General features: G+C 57.0%; 1 protein-coding gene across 3 annotated transcripts; it reads right to left on the reverse strand.

The window, feature by feature from the left end:
- Positions 1–1,567: 1,567 nt before the first annotated feature.
- On the reverse strand, positions 1,568–20,684 carry TIE1 (tyrosine kinase with immunoglobulin like and EGF like domains 1). Of its 3 annotated transcripts, XM_030866832.3 has the most exons (23): positions 20,536–20,684; positions 17,531–17,848; positions 17,340–17,450; positions 15,718–15,873; positions 15,424–15,555; positions 15,123–15,263; positions 14,775–14,903; positions 13,807–13,952; positions 13,435–13,579; positions 11,213–11,371; positions 10,886–11,023; positions 10,403–10,699; positions 9,568–9,858; positions 9,045–9,235; positions 6,484–6,694; positions 6,212–6,322; positions 5,808–5,998; positions 4,721–4,834; positions 4,541–4,611; positions 3,348–3,388; positions 3,155–3,251; positions 2,972–3,071; positions 1,568–2,031 (listed from the first exon to the last, which is right to left on the reverse strand). In XM_030866832.3, the coding sequence occupies exons 1-23, from the start codon at positions 20,591–20,593 to the stop codon at positions 1,960–1,962; spliced, it is 3,420 nt and encodes a 1,139-aa protein (XP_030722692.1). In that variant the 5' UTR covers positions 20,594–20,684; the 3' UTR covers positions 1,568–1,959. The 3 variants fall into 3 exon arrangements, 2 of the variants coding, with proteins under 2 accessions (XP_030722692.1, XP_030722681.1); XM_030866821.3 differs by having other exon boundaries at positions 10,403–11,023; XR_009565580.1 differs by lacking the exons at positions 1,568–2,031; positions 2,972–3,071 and having other exon boundaries at positions 4,721–4,823; positions 10,403–11,023.
- Positions 20,685–21,491: the final 807 nt, after the last annotated feature.

Raw genomic sequence — 21,491 nt, forward strand, 5'->3', positions numbered from 1 at the left:
ATTGCCTATAAGGTTCAGTGTGGGCTGGCCCCTGTCACCTCTCTGCGGTCATTACCCTCATGGAGCTATGTTCTCCCTTTGTTCCAGACACAGGAAATTCTTTGCAGCTCCTGAACATACCACATGTCACAGGTGCTGTTTCCTCTGCCAGGTGTTTTCTTCTGTTAAGCTCCTGCTTCTTCTTCATGGCCCATATTAAAATGTTACCTTCTCTAGAAAAGCCTTCCCGACTGCATCTCCTTTCTACGTATCCCACAGGTCCCGTCTCCCTCTCTTATAGCATACACCACTATATTTTATTGTTTGTTTACATACCTGTCACCCCACAGGGGCATCTTTGTTTATATATTGGTCCCTACCAGAGATCACTTTTTAATCCCCACATCCAAGACCTGGAAATATCCCTGCAGTAGAGCTGAAATGGAATTTCATTCTAGAGAATCCCATCTCCCCTAGCATGCATAGCCTCCCCTTTACTCCAGTTAATTTCTTCTTAAATTCAGCTCCACTCTCTAACCACTCAAGTCTTTTTGGAATATAGGTTCTGATAATCACCCCCTTCCCCAACTTACTGCATTTGTGTATAATGATATCAGCTGACACCTGCTGAACACTATGTCCAAGGTCATAGTTGTGAAAAACGTCCCTGTGTAATCTCATTTAGTGCTAACAGCAGTGAGGTAGCTGTTACTAACTTCATTTTTCAGAGGAGAAAACTGAAGCTCAGAGAGGTTAAGTGAGTTGACCAAGGTCACACAGATAGTAAGTGATATAGCAGGGACTTGGACATGGGTCTGTGTGATTCCAGTATCTGTGCTCTTAACCACAATACCATCCTATCTTTATGTCTTCTTCGATTTTATCTGATTCGCTGAAAAAATGTGAGAAGCAAGACAAGTCTTGTTTCTTAAGGACCAGTGGGAGAGAAAGCTGAGGCCAGCAGTGACAAATCAAAAGGACGGGCAAACCTGAAGGCCACACAGCATGGGGTAGTGATTTGGGACTAGCTTTCAGTACAGGGATCACCTCCCCACACACTTAGAGACTCTGAGGAAGGCAAAGGAATCCTACCGTGGCTGGCTAAAGTTGGAAGTGACCTCTGCTTTCTTCCTTTGGGGCCCACAAGCCGGGCAGTACCAAGCCAGGGAAGGCCGCCTAGAGACATAAGGAAAATGGGAGCTCAAGACAGGCTAGAATCTGTCTGGTGCTGAGGTGTCAGTTTGAGCTGAGGCTGGCTTAGAGCCGATCCTGGGAGGGGACTGTTTGGACAGAGCAGAGAATCCTAGGCTGGCAGCTACCTAGGGAGACACGTTGGTGATAGAGGCTGGAAAGCCGGGAAGAGACCAGGGGAGAACTGGACTTCTCATTGTGATGGAGATGTGGGGGCAGTGTATGCATAAAATGGGTTCAAGAATATCTCCCATCATGGAGAGGCAACCCCCGTAGAGAGCTTGGAATAATGACAGTGTAACCAGGGATAGCATTTCTTTTCCTGGAAAGTCCAGTTTCTCCCTCTTTGGCTTAACTTTTCCCTGGGATTGACCAGCAGTAAATGGTAGACATCGGATGGAGCTTCTCACAGCATTTATTTTTCCTGATTACAAGGCTGGGAGTGGGGCGCAGCTGAACAGGGCATGTTAGTGGTGTGAGTGCTGGCTTGAGTGGAGGGGCTGAAGCAGGGGTTTGAGGGCAGGGAACAGAAGAGCACAAACGTGGAGCAGCTGAACTAGAAAGAAGGACGTGAGGGTAGCCGTCAGTAATTCAGGAGGCAGTGGGAGCAACTGCAAAGGATGAGGACCGCCCCCCCGCTAAGCCCACCCCATCCCCGGATCCCCTTTTCTCTTCCTTAAGTTAAAAAACAGTTCCTTGAGGCAGCTCAGGCGACAAGGATCAGAAGTCACAGGTTGAAGAGCCGAGGTTGCTCTGGCCAGCAGAGCCACGTTCTGGCCGGATGGCAGCTCAGGCCTCCTCAGCTGTAGCATCGATGCCCGCGTACGTGAAGTTCTCAAACAGCGACATGTTCACGTAGGCCTGGGGGGCAGAGCAAGCTTTAGTGGGGGCCAGGGATGGGGGCGTGCCTGCCCTGGAGGTCCTTGACTTCCATGTGGTTGGGGTATTTGAAGTGACACGGATTTGTTTCGGAGACTCAGGATGACCCCATGGCCAAGGGTGGTCCTCACCAGCCCAGAGCAGCAAGGTCATCAGACCACAGCTGGGGGCTCACGTGAGAGACCCTTGACACAATTGTTCGATAGGAGTTTTTTCATGCCCTTATCCGATGAATTGATTGCTAATGCATTCATCCATTCATTTACTTCTTCATCTGTTTATAAGGCTATTTTTGATGATTTACCCATTTTTCTGGTTATTTGATTATTCCTTCATTCTTAAGATAGTTTTATAATTCCTTTAACTACTTAGTCATTAATTAGTTCATATGACGAACTCTTCACGTTACTCATTTTGATGCATTTCTTCACTTATATTTATGTGATAATTCATTTATTTATATGGTTACTGGATTCAGTTATTTAATTACATGTTTATTTGAATGATTGTTGTATCATCCATCCACTAATTCTATTCATTCATTCATTCAGTTACTGGGTCATTCACTCATCCTCCATCCATTTGGTGAGCTGACCACTCATGATTCCACTCTGGCTCTGTGCCAGGTGAGGTGTCCCAGATGAGAGTGTGCTGATGGCCCCAGCAGAGGACAGGCAGGGAGTCTGGGACCTGGGACCTGGGACAACGACTTGCTGCTGAGGCTAATCAGTGGCCTTGGAAGAGTTTAGAAGGGCCTAGTGTCCAACCCAGTGAGAGCTGGAAAGGGGGGCTGCATCCCAGGGCCCGGCCTAGCAGCTAGTGGCGGGGACAGGGACACAGAGGCTGCTGCTCTCTGGCTCCTATGAGAGGGCATCCCTGCGAGCTCGGCGAGACCAGCCCCCGTCCCCCCCAGTCTCCTCACCTTCCTGGCTTCCAGCATTCGGCCCAGCTGCAGCGCGATCTGGGCAAAGGGGGGTCGCTCGTACGGACGGTCCCGCCAGCACTGCCGCATCAGCTCGTACCTGCAGGTGGGGGATCGCTGAGGTGAGGGTCAGGGCCTGCTGGGGTGACGGGGTTCCCGGGGCTCAAGGCTGAGGGAACTCACACTTCATCATCACAGTTGCGAGGCTGCTCCATGCGGTAGCCCTGCGGCAGCTTCTCATAGAGCTCGGCACATGTCATGCCGCAGTACGGGGTGCCCCCTGCGGGAGGGGCAACGCTCTCTCAGCCCAGGGCCCAGGAGGGGGGGGGTAGGGAGAAGGTGGGGACCATCTCGGGAACAGGGGTCAGGAACTCACCAAGGCTCACGATCTCCCAGAGGAGGACCCCAAAGGACCAACTGGAACGAGGAGGATGTACTTAGTTACCTTCTAGGCCCCAGGGGCCCAGCAGCTTAGTGTCAACCTACCCCAGGTGTGCAGCCCCTCCCAGCCCCTGTGTGCATCTACTTTGCAGGGGTCTGGCCTTGGCCAGCTGTTGTCTCTGCAACTGAAACTCCTTCACAGCCTCCCAGGCTTAATGTAATCATAGCTAACATTTTTACTGTGCACTTACCGCAGGCGAGGCACTGATCATTTAATGTGTATGCTAATTCATTTAACCCTCACACCAACCTTACGGTATAGGTACAATTATTATCCCCATTTTACAGATGGAGGCGCAGAGGCACTGAGAGCTTAGCTAGCTCACCCAAGGCCACACAGCTAGTAAGTGGCAGAGCTGGGATTCAAACCCTGGCAGTCTCGCTCCAAAGCCCTTGCTCTTAACTGCCTCTTATATTGTAACAACAGCTGTGCGGGTTAGAGGTGGCTGAGGCCAGGGTGGAAGTTCTAGTAGGCGGAGGGAATCTCAGGGGTCTTGGGGCAGAAGCGGGAAGTAGGTGAGTAGTGATCAGAGGGGTGGTGGTGTGGTGGACAGTGAGCCGGGCAGGCCAGGCCAAAGGGCTTGGGGCAAGGGGCAGAGCCAGGGCTGGAGCGCTGGGTAGGCCAGGCTCCCTGGAGAGAAGGGCAGGGGTGTGCCAGGATGGCTGTTTGGAGGAGCGAGCGCAGAGAGGGCGTCTTGGGGGTCATGCTCTAGTTAGGTCCTCGGGTGGGTGTGACCTCCCCTTCAGAGAGGAAGGTGAGAACATTCTTTGAGTGGTCTCTCCATTCACCCAGGCATTATCCACCAGTGTCCCCAAGCCTCTCCAAGGCATCCTCCAGTCTCTTAGTCAAATATAGCTCTCAACCACCCCTACTCCAATCCTACTCCTGACACACCTTCCAAGTTGAAACTTCCTTCCAGCTAGCCCCACGCCTTCCCACTAAGATGCCAGGCATGGCCAAGGTATACCTGAGACACATCTGTCACACCTGTGTCACACCTAGAACACACTGTAGGGATGGCCAAGTCATGCCTTGGACTACCTGAGACATCTCTGAGGTGCGTCCAGGTTACACCTACAAGCATCCTCAGGGGACCAAACCCTCCCACCCCTCCCCCCAACACTCACACATCGCTCTTGGTAGTATAGACACTGTAGTTCAGAGACTCAATGGCCATCCAGCGCACGGGGAGACGCCCCTGGGAGAGAGTGGGTTTGAGGGGTCAGGTGACGAGAAAGGGGCTGTTTAGCAGGTTCTGGGAGGCAGGGCCACGCCTGGCCCTGAGAGGGGGACCCAGTGAGACTTACCATTGTCTTCTTCACATAAACCTCCTCCCCCCGAGAAAGGCCGAAGTCCGCAATCTTGGAGGCCAGGTTCTCTCCGACTAGCACGTTTCGGGCAGCCAGGTCCCTGTGGATGAACTGCAGGCATGGTCAGAAGTCAGGAAACATGGGGGATGAGTGAGCCCCAGACTCCGGGGCCAGCGAGGGGTCTGGCCCCGTGGCTGCCTTCGTGGGCCCCTCCATGCCTTTAGTAGCCCCTTACTCTTCTGCCCCCCAACCCACGCCTCATCCTGGATCAGAAACTCCTGCCTGAGAAGAATCACAGTGCTGGCTGTCATCTCTTCCTTCTAGTGACCTGGGCCACGGCCAAGTTCAGGCTGTATCCCTCTCCTGGGACGAAGGTGGGCTTTTCCCCAGTGACCACACTGCACCTTCTCCTCTTTGCATGCTCCCTGACCCCGTCTTTCCTGACCTCTCCCCGACCCCCACCCCACTGATGAGCGTGGAAAGGCCCTTCTCTTGCCCAAAGTGACCTCTCCCTTGAGCTCCAGATCCTCCCCACTGGGCCCTCCACCTTCCTCAGAGACCTCTCTCCATCACCCCTCCCTCTATCTTGGCCCCTTCCCCTCTGCTTTCAAAGATACTCAAAACTTTAGTAACTTCAAAATGCCTCCCCTCAGTCTCAACTGTCCCCTCTCTCCTTTCATTGAGGCGGGGTGTCCTCGAACTTGGGCTCGGGCCTCCCCTGTCTGTTCTACCCTCCAGCCTCTCCTGGTGAGTCTCGCCCACTCCCTGGCCACCAGTGTCACCAACTGTGAAGTGACAGCTCCCAGACTGCCATCCCTGGCCCAGGCCTCCCTCCTGAGTTTTAGGCTGGCTTCTACAACCGCTAAGCCAACACCTCCACCATGATGTCCCCCGGATGCTTCAAACGCAACACCTTTTTCAGACCTGCTCCTCGCCCTGTGTTCCCACCCACTCATCCAGGACAGGACGGGGTCACGTCCCTCTTTATTCCTCAATCCCACATCAATTAGAGCCTGCTGATTTAATCTCCTGAAGTCCGCTCCATGGTCTCCCCTCCCCTCCCCCAACACACACTCACACACACCTGCTTCTCACTCAGGTACTGCATGCCATTGGCAGCATCACTGGCAAAACGCAGCAGCTGCCGGGAGCTGAGGGTGGAGGCCGTTCCATGTTCTCGGGCAAAAGCTGGGTCAGTTTCCAGGACCCGGCTCTTCCTCAGGAAATCGAGCAGGTTCCCATAGGGGGCGTATTCAATGGCGATATACAAGTAACCTGGGAGGTGAGGAATGCAGGGTGGTGGTTTATACTCAGGCAACCTGGGGTGGTAGCAGGCACCCCATGGTACTAGACAGGGAACCTCGTGCACAAAGGAGAACCAATAGTGATGTTTTGGTGTCCCGAAGCTTCCCACAAGCTACAGATGCGAAGGTGATGGCTGATAATGGGGGTTTGGAAGAAGGGGTAGGTGATGAGTTGGGGGCTCACCTCGGTTCTCACAGGCCCCCAAGAGGTTGATGATGTTGGGGTGATGCCCCAATTTGCACAGAACTTCCAGTTCTCCCGCGAAGTCACGATGGTCATTTTCAGAGGCATACTCTGTGTAAAGAATCCAATATCACTTTTGCCGAAAATAACCCTGGAGAAAGGGTGTGGGCTGGTGAGGGCTGGTGTCAGTTGCTGGTGGAAGCCAGGTGGGGCCTGGGATTGTGGGACAAAGGAGAGGGTCAGGGCTTGGGCGGGAGTCACTCGCAGCGGACCTTTCAGCATCTTGATGGCTGCGTTCATCTTGAGTCCGTCCTTCTTGATCATGGCCCGGATGACCTGGCCGAAGTTCCCTTCCCCAATGAGATCCTCAAAGGTGATGTCCTCCCATTCCAGCACTGGGTAATTCAGGGGCTCGGGCTGTGGTTTTGGCCTCCGGGTCAGTGTCAAGGTGCCCGAGCTGAACTGCAGGATGGTCTCCTCACCCTTCATAGGATGGGACAAGTGGGCAGACAGTCCACACAAGAGACAGGGGCAGCAAGGCGCACAGATAGGCAGACAAAGAGTGGCTGGACCAACGGACAGAGACTCAGACAGGGGCACCCTGGTGGCCAGCCAAGCACAGTCAGACACAGGACACGCACCGAGACAGAATCATATGAGATGGAGCCACAGGTGGGCTGTTGAGTGGACAGATGTCCAAGGAGAGAAATGCAGAGGCCGCCACCTGGGGATCAGGTGTGTGGGGCTCTGGAGGAACAAGGAGTGGGTAAAGTTGCTAGAAGCCACGGCGTGAGTCGATGGAAGGATGAGACTCCTAACATTTAAAACTGAAAGGAATTGGAATGAACTGTGATGGGGAGTAATGAGCTTCCCCTTATTGTGCTGATCCCACAACCAGTTTTTTTTTGTTTGTTTTTTTTTTTTGGTCACCAAGGAAGCTCTGGAGGGGATTCCAGCCCTGGGCAGTGGGCTAGGGTACATTTACTGTGCACCTACTCCATGCTAAGCCCTGAGCTGCTGGGAGCCAGTGGATGGGTTTTCTTCTCCACAGCAGTGGAAGCAGAGATTACCCCTGTCCACCCACTTGGTGGACACCCATAGCTCTCAAATCACCCCGGGACCTGAGGATAGAAAGAGCATAAAAAAGAGGAATATCCACTCCCCACAACCAAGTAGGAGCTGGGCCACCTGCGCAGGGCTGGTAGGAAGAGGAAACCGCTAAACAGGACCACGGGCGCTGCCAATACGAGAGCCAAAGGAAGGGTTAAGACAGACCTGGTGGTGGGTGCGGTCCCTACGTGAGTTGCAGCCCAGCGTGAGGGGCGAGGGCTGAGGACACAGGTCACGTGGATTCACACAAAACATGGACAGCTGAAGGCACACACCAGCATGCACACGCATGTTCTCGTGGTGGCCCGTATGCAGGGCATCCATGAGAACTACACGTGGACATGTGCTCAAGCAGGAGCACAAGCAGAGGGACACACGTATCAGGGACATAGGCACATACAGATGGGGGTACTCACAGGGACGCACACGTGCACTCACGTCCGGCACACGCGCTCATGTATACACGCACGCATACGCGCACGCAGGTGCATGTAGCAGGGGTACATCTTGATATGTGTCAGGGCGCTGTACCCATTTAAGGCTGCTTTCCTACTCCTTCCCTCCACATTCGTACCCGTGACCCTCTCCTGCCACAGCCAGGGCCGCTTTCTGCACACTGACCTCAGAAGGAGGCCAATGCAGCCTGGAACAAAGAGGCCGATTGAGTCTCTGAAGGGAGTTTTCTAAAGGCATGGCAGAGACAATAGCCTCGGACACCAGGCTTTGTATCACAAGGATCAGCCCTTGAGAGAGAAGGTTTTTGTTTTTGTTCTTTTGAAATGCCAAAGCTTGGCTGTAAATATCAAGAACCCAGGCACAGGGGACCAAGGTCAGAGTTCAGATCATAAGTGACAACAGTGGGGAAGATCCCAGAGGAGAGAGAGGTGGGAGGAGGTGACAAGATGAGGTGACGCCTGGTCCCTGAAGAGAAGCCAGCACCCCACCCCCACCCCCTCGGTGTGGGCCTGCTGGCTGGAGGGGCATAGACGGGACAGAAAACTCAGCCAGGTTTACAGGGAAGCCAAGAGGGGAGGCCTGTGCTTCCTGTCTCCAGGAGTGACAGGTGAGGCTGCAGGCCCAGCTCAACAGCTGTAGGAGGGCCTGCAGCAATGGGTCTGAGGGCCACAGAATATGCTGCCTTCTGCAGGGCACAGGGAAGCCCCCTGGAGTTCTTACGTCTCCCCAAGGAGGCCCTGGGATGTGCAAGGATGGAGGTTGGGACGAGTGCCCTGCCGGCAGGAAGGAGGCTACGGAAGGGCTGAGGCCATGAGTCACAGATGCGTGCAGGTGCAGGGCGGTTCCCAAATGTGGGACGGCCTGCCCAGACAGAGGCCGGCACAGAGCCCAGGCGTTCCCTACATTATCACCAGGCTTCCCAGGCTTCCATCACCCCTCGTGAGAAGGGGGAGAATCCTTAATTGACTGTGGTGCAACAGGGACATAACCGAGTGATTCTGAACTGGGGATATTAAACATGTCACCACGAATATAAATGGGCTGTGAGTTGAGTTCACTTCTAGAGAAATAGAGAAAATTATTGGTAAGTATCGTACCCTTGCACGTTGTTGAGTGTAGTCTTATTCCTATGACACAAACACCCATGTGCGCACGCGCACACACACACACACACTCGCAGTGTACAAATACTAATGTGTGTATAGGTAGGAACATATATACACAGGGTCTGCACACATGTGCCCTGAGAAGGGTACAGGTGACTGACCGATCCCGACTGGTAGGTGAAGGTGCGTCTGCGATGCAGGCAGCTTCTGCGGATGCACGCCAGGGTTAAGAGAGCAACCAGGATGGTGAGGCAGGTGGCAGACACAGAGCCCACCACAGCCAGGACCAGCTGTTGATCCAGACCCTCTTCAGCTGCCTGGACCTCTTGGACCGGGCCCTCGCTCTGCAGCCCTGGATCCAATAAGAGGGGCAGATCATAGGGACGCCTGGGTCAGGGAACCCAGAGGCCACCATGGGGTCACACAGAGGGAGAGGTCAGAGATCCCAGTTCCAGGGAGGGAGCAGGTGTATCAGGCCTAGGACCAATGGGTCTGGAATGACATGATTTTTCCAGCACTAGGACATAGGAAGGGAAGGGTCAGGGTCCCCAGTGCCAGGGCTTGTGTCATTTGTTGGGAGGGGGCCTAGGATGCCCCAGCTCCAAGGCGGGGGATCGCTTGGAAGGAGAGAGCATTGCGACTGACCCTGTGGCCCAGGAGTCCTCTCGGGCCCCGCCCTCTTACCGTTGCTTAGGGTAGACTCTTCTACCATGTCGCTCCAGTCACCGGGGCCCTGGACGCTGGCCCGCACACGGAAGAGGTAGCGCGTGCTGGCGTTGAGGCCGCGGACGACGGTGCTCGTCTCCTCGGGCCTGTCCACGTCCATCCACAGCGGGTCTCCTGAGCCCTCAGCCACCTGCACCTCCACTATGTACTTGGATATAGGCCCAGCTGGAGCCTCTGGGCGCTGCCACACCAGCTGGATCTCGGAGTCTGAAAGGGCCTGGGCGTGGAGGTGTCGGGGGGCTGGGGGCCCTGTGGACACGGGGTGAGAAGGCAGGGCTCAGAAGGGACCGGGCTGTGTGGCTGTGGGGTCAGACAGATCCACACTAGCTGTGTCCCCGGCTCCGCGAACCCGGAACGGGAGGCACCCTGCCAACCTCCTCCTTCCTTCCTGGGCTGAATCCCTCTCCCTGCGGCTTCCTTTACCCCTGAGCTTCTGCTGCCCCTGGTTCTCCTTACATGTAAGGAGAACATGTATGTTCTCCTTACATACATTCTCTTCCTGGTGGCCCAGACCCTCCCAGTGTCGTAGGTCCTCCCCATGTCCCTCCACACCCTGTGGTCCCACCAAGTCCAATGTCCTCCTGGTATCCTGTATCCTTCCCTGTGTCATGTCCTCCCCATGCTTGTGTCTGCCTCACATCCCGGGTCCTCCCTATGCCCATGTTTTCACGTGCAATGCTCTCTGCACGTCCATCCAGGCTCCTATAACCTCCCATGTCCTTCTGGGTCTCCGGTGTTCCCTGCGTCCCATGTCCTCCCTCGTCTTGAGCCCATCACTCCCTCCCCAGCGTACCGCTGGGGGGCAGAAGCACACGAGCAGCGGGTGAGGCTGGGCCCAGGAGGGTACAGTGGTAGAGCCGCACGTCCAGCTGGTAGTGGGTGCCAGGTGTGAGTCCGGTCAGGAGGGCGGTGCGGGCCTGGGGGGACGAGACGTTCTCCCGCCGCTCCTGTCCCCGGGCCCCGTCCCACAGGCGCAGCAGGAAACCATCGCCCACCAGTGGCCCCGGCACCGAGGGTAAGGACCAGCTCACTCGCAACCGGTCGGGGCCCTCCACATGCCAGCCCTCCAGCCACGGCTGCAACAAGGGCTCTGGGGCCAGAGGTCGGGGGTCAGAACTGTCCGGTGGGTCCCTGGGGCCAGACGGGATAGTGATCCCCAGGGGACAACCTCCAGTGGGAAAGGCAGGGACCCCCAGGGTGGACAAGCTATGACAACCCTGAGTGTATAGGACAGTAACCCCTGGGGGGCGGAAAGGGATAACTCTTGGCCTCTCACCAGGACAGTCTGTGGTCATGAGGGTGGGAGGCCCCCAGGCCCCCTCCCCCCCTTCCCCTGGCCGGCTCAGCTGCACGCGGACACTGTATCCTGTCTTCGGCCTCAGGTTCATTAACGTCACGTTCTCACTGGGGTCCACTGGGGGCAGGGTGTGCAGCACACACTATTCAGTCCCAACCCCTTCCAGAAGCCACCACTCTCCCTTCAGTCCCACTCTTCTCCACACACTTCTCCCTCCGTCCATCCCCCCTTTCCCCTCATCACTGCTTGACATCCCATCCTTTCCCAGACACCCCCACCTCCACCCCCTGTTCTCTCCTCGCTCACCCACGATGGTGGACCAGGCCATGGTGCTGTCCTGGGGCCGGTAGTGCAGCCGTACAGAGGCGATGGGCCCGTCCCCGGAGAAGGAGACCAGCGGGGAGACCACGAGCTGACGGCTCTGCTTGGCCAGGAGCCGAGGGGCAGTCAGGGGCACCGGGGGCACTGCCAGGAGACTTGGGGTAAGGCATGGCCCAGACAGCACCCCCAGTCGTTGGAAATAGGAGCAGACTCTGTCTTCTGGGCATCAAAGACAACTCTGGCTTTCGGTTTAGATCGGGGGACCCCCTGGGCTGGGGAGAGACCAAGTTCAACAGATGACCAGAGTGTCCAGGGCCCAGGGAGGACAGCTCAGGGTGCAGGGACTCGGCAATAAGGACATGAGGATGTCCCAAAAGATGTGAAGTGAGGGAGTGGCATGGCTGGACAGGGGTTTGGGGGAGGGCACTCTGCCCATGCAAGGTGGGTGCAGACGGAGGGGGCTGAAACCCAAGGCAGTGTCACCCTGCTCTCTGCCCCTCCCCCCATCATCCATCACTCTCTTAATTTAAAAAAAAAAAGGGTAGCAGGTGATGAAGCACCTGCTCTACCCGGATGCCTCATGTGCATGGTCTCTAATCCTGACCAGGGCCTTCGGGCAGGGCTCATCACCCCTATGTTATGAATAAAGAAACTGAGGCTCAGAGACATGGAACAACTTGCTTAAAGACATGGAGCCAGGGTTTGAACAGGGTCTATCTGACCAGGCCACCTAAAATCAGCCCATCCTACTCCAAAGAGCTTTTGTGCTCCTGCTTAGTTTCCTTACCCCACGGCCACTGCCCTTTCTGCCTTGGCTTTTCTCTCCGGATTATTGCATTAAGGCCTTAACTGGCTCCCTTGCCTCTTTCAAACATTTTCCAGACGGATTTTCTAAGAATGGATGGATCGATGGATGGGGGAGGGTCAAGGAAGGTGCAGGGGTGTGGCTGAGGGGGTGGGAGGGAACAGTGGGGTCAGCAGGAAGAAGTATGTCAGGAGGAAGTGCTGGTCTGGAGGGAGAGGAAGGTCCAGTTTGGATCCTGTGGAGCCCCTGGGCCTGTGGCTCACATGTGAGGTTAGATGTGGCGGTGGCTGGATAGAAAGTGGGCCCTCGAGTCAGGCACCAGGTAACTTCCATGCTGACTTCAGAATCAGACCTCCACTACACAGAGGTCCTGCCAATCGGGTCTGGGGCCCAGGAGAGGGGTCCAGGCTGCAGATCATATCTGGGAGTTGCTAGGGAACATTTGAAATCTTAGGAATAGTTGACATTTCAACTAATAATAAGAATAAATGTCAACATACATTGAGCACATACCCTGCGTCAGGCACTGTGCTAAATAGCATCATCTAATTTAATCTTTACAGCAACCCTATCAAGGGAGCGCTGATAGCCTCATTTCACAGAGAGAGAAACAAGCTATGAGGAGTTAAGTAACTTGCTTAGATGATGGAGCTAGAGTTTGTAGTGAAGATTCAAAGCCAAGCTGTCTGGGCCCAAAGCCTGGGGAGAGCGAGAAGAGAAAGGCTGGAGGTGGGGCACCGGGGTGGGTGACGGAGTAGTGGAGAGAGAATGGGAAGCAGAGTGTGACCGTGAGAAAGAGGAAGATGAGCAAGAGATTTGGGCTTATGTCAGGGGAGGGCGGGGTCAGGAGCACAGGGAAAGAGAAGCCAAGGCGGGGCAGGGGCTGTGAACGTCTGAGGCTTGTGGTGCTGGAGAAGGTGAGGGACACCTATACCGGGGTGTGGGTGCTCTGCTCTGAGCGATCCTGGGCAATGGCAGCTACCTCCTTACTCACCAGGAAGCACCTTTGGAAATGAAGCAGGTCACCCTCTGAGCTCCACAGCCCCAGGCACCCCCCTGTCCTAGCAATGAGTGCTCTGTGGTGTGACTCGGGGTTGGCGGGTGGGGGGACGCAGCATCCCAGAGGTGGAGTGAAAGGCACTGTGTCTGTGGGGCGGGGTTTGGGGGAGGTAGAGCGGGGAAGCATCACCCTGGGCAAGGCTGCAGGGTGAACCATTTCTGGGGCATGGGATGCCCTTTCCAGATGGGACTGAGCTGTGCTCCAGCCTGGACAATGCCCTGCCCAGGCCTCAGGTTGAAGACAAGCCCTATTCTCTGCCTGATGCTGGGCTGTGACCTTAGATGCCCTTGTCTTCCTGCTACGATGCCCAGTCTGAGCAGCATCAGCTAGGACATCACTGACCTTTGACGTTGACCCTGAAGCGTCGGCTGTCTTGGCCACCAGACGTGGACACGCGGCACTCCCAGAGCCCACTGTCCCCAAGAGCCAAGCGGGGCACCTCGAACTCGGCTGTGGTCCTATCTGGCTCCACAATGGCCTTGGTGGACTGAGAGAGATGGGGAAGGGACAGACCACAGAGAATGTGTGCCATGTGGCAGATACAAGTGTGCTCGTCCAGGCTGATGAGGGGACAGAGCCCGGGTGCTGGTCCCTCAACAATCAGCCTGACCCCATTTGAGCTGTGGTCAGGCCGGTGGGCAGAGCCCGCAGAAAGCCCCGAGGGGTCAGGGGTCTGGAGGGGCAGGGGCCCTGGGCTGGGGTCACGGGGCTGACCAGGAGGACCGTGCCGTCCGGCTTGCGGAGCTCCACGCTGCCCCGGACTGGGAAGGGGTTCCCCGCGGCGGCACAGTTGATCCGGGGTGTCGTTTCTAAGTTGAACTCCAGTTCTGAAACCATGTCCAGGATCTGGGGGATCCGGTCTAGGGAGAGAGGGGACACGCATCCTGGAGGCCCTGCAAGGGCAGATACGTGACTGCCATAGTGCCCCTCCCCCGGAGTCCTGCATCTTAGCGGAGGTACCGCCAGCAGCCCAGTCACCCGGGCCTGAAAGCCAGCAAAGTCCTGTGTAACTCCTCCAGGGCCCTCACGCCCACCTCTGACTGCCCCTGAGTCTACCTCCCGCACCCTCTGCCTCCTCATACCTTCCCACACGGAGACCAGACCCCTTCTCAGCCTCACAGCCGGAACGCTGGTTCAGGCCTCCATCGTTTCTGGGCCCTGCAACAGGTCTTCCAGGCTCTCCTGCTTCCCCTCCCCACCCAGCAGCCACTGTCCTCTCTCAAACACAAACCTGAGAGCCCCATGCCTCTTCAACAATTCCCTGCTGGCCTCTCATATTAAGTGCAAATCCTATAGCCTGTCATTCAAAGGCCCCAAGATTTGACCTCTTCTGATCACTCCCAGAGCCTCCCCTCACGCCACTGTCCTGGTAACTGAGCCTGAGTCCTCAATCCCCTGGCCGTTGCCCTGCTCTCTCTCCAGCCATCTTTCTCTTGTCCTTCATATTCCATCTCAGATCGCACCTCTTCCCAGAAGCCCTCCTTGACTCTCTCGGGCTGGTCGGGGCCTCCTCTGGGCTCCCACCCACTCTGGGGGGCTGCCCATCCCTGTACGGATGATGTGGGCTGGCGGTGAAAACTTCCAGACCATGAGCTCCCTGAGGGCAGGGCTTTGAGCCAGGGAGATGCGTCTGGTGAAGGCTGACCTGTTCCGAGGGACCTCAGAGCCCCCCGAGCTCGTACCTGACTTCTCACAGTGCACCCCATGCCACCCGGAGGGGCAGACGCAGCCGCTGAAGCGGTCACAAGTGCCGCCGTTCTGACACTGGCACTGGAGGTGGCAGTCAGCCCCAAAATGACCTGGGGCACAGGCTGGGAACAGAGGGGGTATGGTTAGAGGGGCACAGGTCAGGGGGCAACGAGGGCCGGCTGGGGCCTGGGTAATGACTGGCTGGGTAGAGAGGGCACTGGCCAAGTGAGCGGGGACCGTGGAGGTCTTGGTGTGCAAGTCGGGGCCAGAGTGAAGGGCTGGGGCCGGGCTTGTAGCCGACTGCCTGGGTCAGGGAGCATGGAGGGTGGGTTAGTCCGTACCTTCCTGGCACTGGCTTCCTCTCCAGCCCGATCCACAAGAACAGCCATAGGGGTCCGGGAGGCAGAAGGTGAGGCCTCGGCAGCCTGATGTGCCTGGGCACTGTTCCTGGCAGCTCTGCCCAAAACGGCCCTCTCTGCAGGCTAGAAAGAGGGCATGTGGGTGTAGGGGCCTCTGCTGGGCCCCAGGGTTCAAGACCTACTTGGCATGTTCACCCTCCAAGGTCCATGCCCATGGTTTGAGAGTCTTCCCCCAGCCAGGCATCCCCTCCTGCCCAGGTCCTAGTGGCCCCCTCCTCCTTACCTTGCTCACAGCGGGTCCCAGTGAATCCAGGGGGACACACACACTCGCCATCCTGGTCGTGGCAGACACCTCCATGCAGGCAGCCCGGGCATTCCTTGGTACAGTCCTGTCCCCAGTGCCCTGCCTCACAACCTGCAGGAATGTGCTTTCAGCAGCTGACCCTCACCCGCTGGACCACTGCTGCTGAGGACTGGGGCAGCCCTGGGGGACCAGAGGATGCAGGGGGTCCACGGGAAGTACCACAGGGCTCCCAGCCTCCCACACCACCCACCACCTCTGCCCTCTGCTCCTGACCCCGCACGATGAGTCGGAAGAAGGCGCTGCCCAGGGGGCTGGCCTCCAGGTAGGTGGCGCTGTAGATGCCGCTTGACGACGGCTGCACGTTTGGGAGCTGCAGCAAAAACCGCCCCTCCTGGGCCTCGTGCCAGTCCAGGGTGTAGAAGTAGGATCCTGGGGGCATAAACGGGTCAGGGGCCTCACCATCACACAAGAGCTGGTGTTCCCTCCCTCTGCCCACCTCGGCCTGAGTCACATCAACGTGCGCCAGGCAGAGGGAGCAGACCTGGGGGAAGGCACCAGCGAGCGTCTGGACCCAAGGCAGAAAGCTGGGAAGCATCCTCTTTTCCATGGTCCACCAACCACTCAGTAAATCACCAAGTCCGGTTCAATCTCCCCCTCGTCTCCTAAAGCTGCCCACTCCTCTCCACGTGCACGGCCACCACCCTGCTCCCAGCCTCCCACAGCCTTCCAAGCAGTCTCTCTGCCTCCAGTCTCCCCCTTTCCTGTCCGTCCTTCACTCAGCAGCCAGTGAGATTTTTCTCCAATAGATTCCGCAGTAGCTCCCCGGCTTAAGCTCTTCCATGGTTCTCCACTGCCCTCAAGACAACATCCGACTGCTTAGCAAATCATTTTCACCAGTTTGGCCACCGTGTAGCCCATACCTCTCCACATCCTGCCTGACTCCTAACATTCCTGAATTCCTGAATTGCTTCTATCTCTTCTAGAAACACTGTGGTATCTCACAGCTTCCTGCCTTTGCTCTTATCAATCCTCCTCCTGGAAAGTTCTTCCCCTCTTCGTGCAGCTAGTTCCCAGGAGCCTCTCCCTCTAGGACGTGTGGACCCTAATATCAGGGTCCTTGTCCCTGCCCCACCCCTTCTTGCCTCTTTGCTCAGGACGGAACAGAGATTCTAGGGAACGCAGGTCTACCTGACTCTCCACATCTCTCATCAATTCGGGGGGCCTGGAGCTCAGGAGGCAAACCCCTTGGCCCAAGAGAAGGGTCCTCCTCCCTGTCCCTGGGAGCCCAGGGACACATGAGTCAGCCAGAGGGCTGTGGGTGTGAGAGCTGAGGCAGGAATCTGTGGGGCCACACAGGAAAACTGCTTCCTTCTATGGGGTGGCCAGAGGGCCTGATAGGGCCAGGATGGGGGCAGGCCTGGGCTGAGATCCCCAGGCCTGCCCAGGCCCCTGCACGTGTCTTGACAAATCTCTGGAAGAGGCCAAACCTCCCTTGCCTGTTCTGGGACTTTGTTACCCGTTTGCTTCTTCAGCATGGGGACTGCTGCTCCCTGCCAGACTGGCTAATGTGATAGCACCTGCTAACTCTCAGAGGAGAGTCCAACGTGAGGGGTTAACATAGCGCTAATTTGGGGGTGACAGGGAAGGAGGTAGCTGACCACGAGGCTGCTGGTCCTCTGGGCGCAGTAGGAGGACATCTCACAGCTAGAGATGAGTTGGATGCAGGTGCTTCCCATGGACCTGGTGCAGGAGAGAGGGGGCGCCCCGGAGGTTGGCCAGTTGGGGTAACAGGTGCTGTGTCAGGGGCCAAAACTGGGAATACTGAGGGCCATGGAGGTGTTGGGGTGTCAGAGCTATGGGTTTACCTGCCCACCCAGTTCAGATGCCCCTCTCACCGTTGCTCTTCCAGATCACATCTGTCTGCTTCTCCTTGCGCACCCACGCGGAAAGTACTGCCGTGTCGCCCTTATTCACCGTGTGTGTGACCTTGTCCGGGAGCAGGTGGGCTGCGAGGCGGATGGAGGGCGGGGTCAGGGGTCAAGGGCAGCCCCTCCTGCCCCTCCTCCCCGCCGGCGGCCAGACTCACCTCCTGGGCTGTTGTGCACGTAGAGGACGCGCGTGCGCCGCGCCCCCGCGCCGCCCACGCAGGAGAAGACGCCCACCAGGTCCGAGGGCTGCGAGAAGCCGCGCAGCGTTACCTGGCGCGAGCCATTGCGGGTCAGGTGCAGGGGCTGCCAGGGCCGGGGCGTGCGCACAATGCGGTCGTCCTTTTCCAGCAGCAGCGGGGACCCCCAGGCGTCCGAGCCCCTGCCCGCCCCCGCCTCCCCGGACACGCAGGTCAGGAAGAAGCGCTGGGGCTCGGTCAAGCGCAGGTCGGCCAGCAGCGTCAGGTCCACCGCAGCGCCTGGACCGGGATACCGGGCTCCGTATCTGGCAGGGCCCCGCCCTCACCCCTGCCCCGCCCTCCCCCTCTCGCCCCTCTCCTCCCAGCCTCTCCCCTCTCCTCCCCTCCTCTCCCCCCTCCCCGCCCGCCCACCAGGCACTGAACTTTATCAGGCACGTCCACCCCCGTCCCTTCCTGTCCCAGTCCCCTTCCCGGTGCACTGGCCCCTTTCCTTCAAGTCTCTTCATCCTAAAAGAACAAAAACAAAAACAAAGCCCCTTCTCTGGCTTCCCCATCCCCTCCCTTCTCCTGCCAGATGGCTTCCCTTTACAGCCCAGCCTTCGGAAAGAAAGAATGATCTACGCGCCCCGTCTCCATTTCCTCTATTCCCGGCAGTCCCCTTTCCTGACCTGTCTCTACAGCTGCTCTGCAAAGGGGAGCCGCTCTCCCTGCCCTCCCCCGCCCCCCCAACCCCGCTGAGAGATCAGAAGTGTCTTGGAGGGACCCCTCCCCATCACTCCAGAAATCTGGACCTGTTTGTTGTGCTGGGATTGAAGGTGGGAGAGGCTGGGTTCTGCAGCCAGGTGGTTATGGGGCAGAAAGGAAGAGAGCTCTGGGCCCAGCAAAAGGCCAGAAGCAGGGAGGGCAGACCCTAGGGCAGAGTTGGGGCTGAAACACACAGACACCAGGTGGGCCTTGGTCTTTGCCTTCCAAAGGGCTGTGGGCCCCATGAGGAGACAGACATGGACCTACCCGTCAAATGCAGGGCACTGTGTGGGGAGCACAGAGAAGGGATGCCTAACTCAGCATGGGGGAGGCAGAGGATGAACAGGTGCCTCCCGGGAGATACAGCTTGAGGGTCTTAAAGCTGAGCAGGGTACGGTGAGGGTTCAGAATGAGGACAGGGAGAGGTCAGTGGTAGGAAGGGCATTCTAGGCAGAGGGCACAGCCTGAGTAAAGGTGTGGAATGAAAGGCTGGGGCACACAGTGTGAGGCAGGAACCAGGAGGGACCACGGAGAGCTGGAGTCCAGGCCTGGCTGAGCCCTGCCAGCCTCCTCAGCCCCGGGGCCCAAACCTTCCCGAGCCCCTCCTACTCTGTCCCTGCCTGCTCACTGCCAGGTGGTTAGTTGGTTTAAGTGCTGCGTCACTTATCAAGGTGAGTAATGAAGTACATGAGTAAATGTACTTCACGAGTAAACGAAGCTGACTGTCTATCTTGTGCCGAGCACCTGTTTTCCTTTGGGTCCTCACACCCTCCAGAAGTTGCTGTCTTTCCAGCCACAGAGGAGGGTCATGATAATTATTCTCGACGCTTCCTCTAGTAAGCGCATCCCCTCCCTGGGCTTTCACTACCACTTCTGAGTCAATAACCCCTGGATGGCCTCTCAGCTCGGGCCTGCTTTCCATCAGCTCTTCCCAAACCTGCTCCTCTCTGGGCCCCCTGCCTCAGCAGACGGCAAAACCCGCCTGAGATACAAGCTTTGGAGTCACCTCATACTCCTGCTGTCATAGTAATTAATGTTTATTGGAGGTCAGTGGTATGCCAGGTACCTTACTTATGTTCTCTCATTTTATCATCCCAACTCTCCTGGGAGGTGGGTGTTATCACCCCAGTTTTATAGCTGGCAAGTTAAGGCTCAGAGAAATAACTTGCACAAGGTCATACGATGAGTAACTGGCAGACCCTGGTTGTCTGACTCTAAAAGTCTACACCTCGGAGCACTACTCTGGCTGCCCCCATCAGTCACAACATTCTATTTCCTCAATGCCTCTTGGCTTCATCCCCATTCCCAAGCCCGCCCTTGGTAACCCTCATCCTTACTCCCCTGGACCATCCTGACAGCCACACTCCTCCTTCCTCAACTCATCCTCCAAAGTGATCCCTCTAAGACCTTGTGACTGTCTGGTCTACAACCTTCCATGGCTCCCTATTGCCCTCAGGATGCAGTGCTCGCTCTTGAGCCCTCTGCTGCTCAAACTGCCCGTCCTGCTGCGTCCCCTCCGGGAACCCTCTCTCCTATGCACTCCCCCGCCTCTGAGACTTGCATCTATTGTTCGGGCTGCCTGGAATGAAGCCCACCCCTCTTAGTGCGGTATTTCCAAATCCCTTTTCATCTCCTACCCTGAAGCAGAGTAAGCTGACTCCTCTGCGTCTATCTGTTCAGCGCTCACCTGGTGTCCCGTGTCCCCCACTAGACCATGAACCACTCTAGGCGGCCTTTGCGTTCTAATCCCCTTTGGGCACCACACTGAAGGAATCGGCTACCGCTTATTCAGAAGCTCTTACCAAGTGCTCTGTGACAATTACCTCCTTTAAACCCAGTAACAGCCATAGGAGGTCCGCACCATTTAATCTGTTGTACAGATCTAGCGGCTAATGGCCTGTCACTTAGCACAGCTCCTGGAATATTGTTGGTGCTTGATAAATGCATAATTGCGTGAGTTCCACACACTGACCGTATGAGTACCCACTGAAAGCTTCACGGGCCCAGAGGCCCTGCTGCTCCCCGCTGATGTGCACACCCAACACGGTCAGTGGCTGCTCCCCTCCCCCAATCCCTAGTGCCTGCCTGGGTTTTCCAGGCCCTGATCCCACTTTCTAGCGGATCAGCGTGCAGAGGAAAGTGCTGGCAGTGATGATAGGGTTTTCTCGGGGGGAGTCAGGGCTTTGGGGGGTTGGGTGGGGGGAGGTTCAGGGCAGACTTACCAACATGAGAAGCCAGGAAGAAGATGGGGAGCAGCAAAGGGGGCCCCAGCCAGACCATAATCCAGAGGCTGACCAGGCCAGCCGGGACAAGCGAGGCCCACGGTCAGTCACTCTGGGTCCGGCTGTTCAGCCTGTGCTGTCAGTGTGTGTTGGTGTTGGGGAGGAAGAGGAAATGAGTTAGCTTGGGTGGGAGGCGGGCCGGGGAGAGGGCTGGGGAGGACTTATCCTGCTTCTGGGCCTCTGGGCCCCCCTAGTCTGGCCCCTGCAAGGCTCGGGATGGGTGTGGCCTGGAAGGTCCTGGACTGGGGTCACTTGAGGTGGGGGAGGGTTGTGATAAGGACAGACCTGGGGACTGTGGGACTGTTTCCCCTCCCCTCTTCTCCGCGTGGTCCTCAGCCTTGCCAGCACGCGGGAGGCAGGAGGCAGGAAAGGGAGGAAGCCACTGGCTTCCTCCTATTGAGAGGGGATGGGGGAGGACATTGCTCTGGGGTGTCCCTCCCCCAGCACAAACACACGATTCCTCAAGTATGCGTCCCAGGACGTAGTTACATGGGTGTCCTCGAGAGCCGTTCATGTATGGAGCACAAGGATCTGGGATGTACACAAAGGAACAAAAGAACACACTCAGGGCTAAAACCCTTTGATTCAATCTTGTGTAACTCTCTCATTTCACAGACGGGAAAACTGAGGCCTGCAGGGCTTGAAGGCTCTCTGAGGTCATGGTGAGGCTGGGACCTGAACTTCTGACTTCGCTGCTCCTCGAGGACTCATGCTAAGCAGACCCAGAATGCACAGGGAGTGAGTCCCTTGGCTTAAGACAGGAACAGAGGCTTCAGCACACTGTCTGCCTGATGTCATTACCCTTGGGCACTGGCGCAGCAGAAGCCCCACCCAGGGAGCTCCCGTACTCTTGAGGGCTGATAACAGCCTGGGAGCAGTCCCAGCCCCTTGACAAA

Source organism: Globicephala melas, chromosome 1 (genome assembly GCF_963455315.2).
Source record: "Globicephala melas chromosome 1, mGloMel1.2, whole genome shotgun sequence".
Lineage (NCBI taxonomy): Eukaryota > Metazoa > Chordata > Mammalia > Artiodactyla > Delphinidae > Globicephala > Globicephala melas.

Coding starts and splice junctions, on each gene's coding strand:
- TIE1 (XM_030866821.3), bottom strand. CDS start 20,593: ATGGTCTGGCTGGGGCCCCCTTTGCTGCTCCCCATCTTCTTCCTGGCT. Junction 15,874..17,339: donor TGTGATCTGGAAGAGCAACG/GTGAGAGGGGCA, acceptor TTATGCCCCCAG/GATCCTACTTCTACACCCTG. Junction 3,252..3,347: donor CTGGGAGATCGTGAGCCTTG/GTGAGTTCCTGA, acceptor CCCCTCCCGCAG/GGGGCACCCCGTACTGCGGC.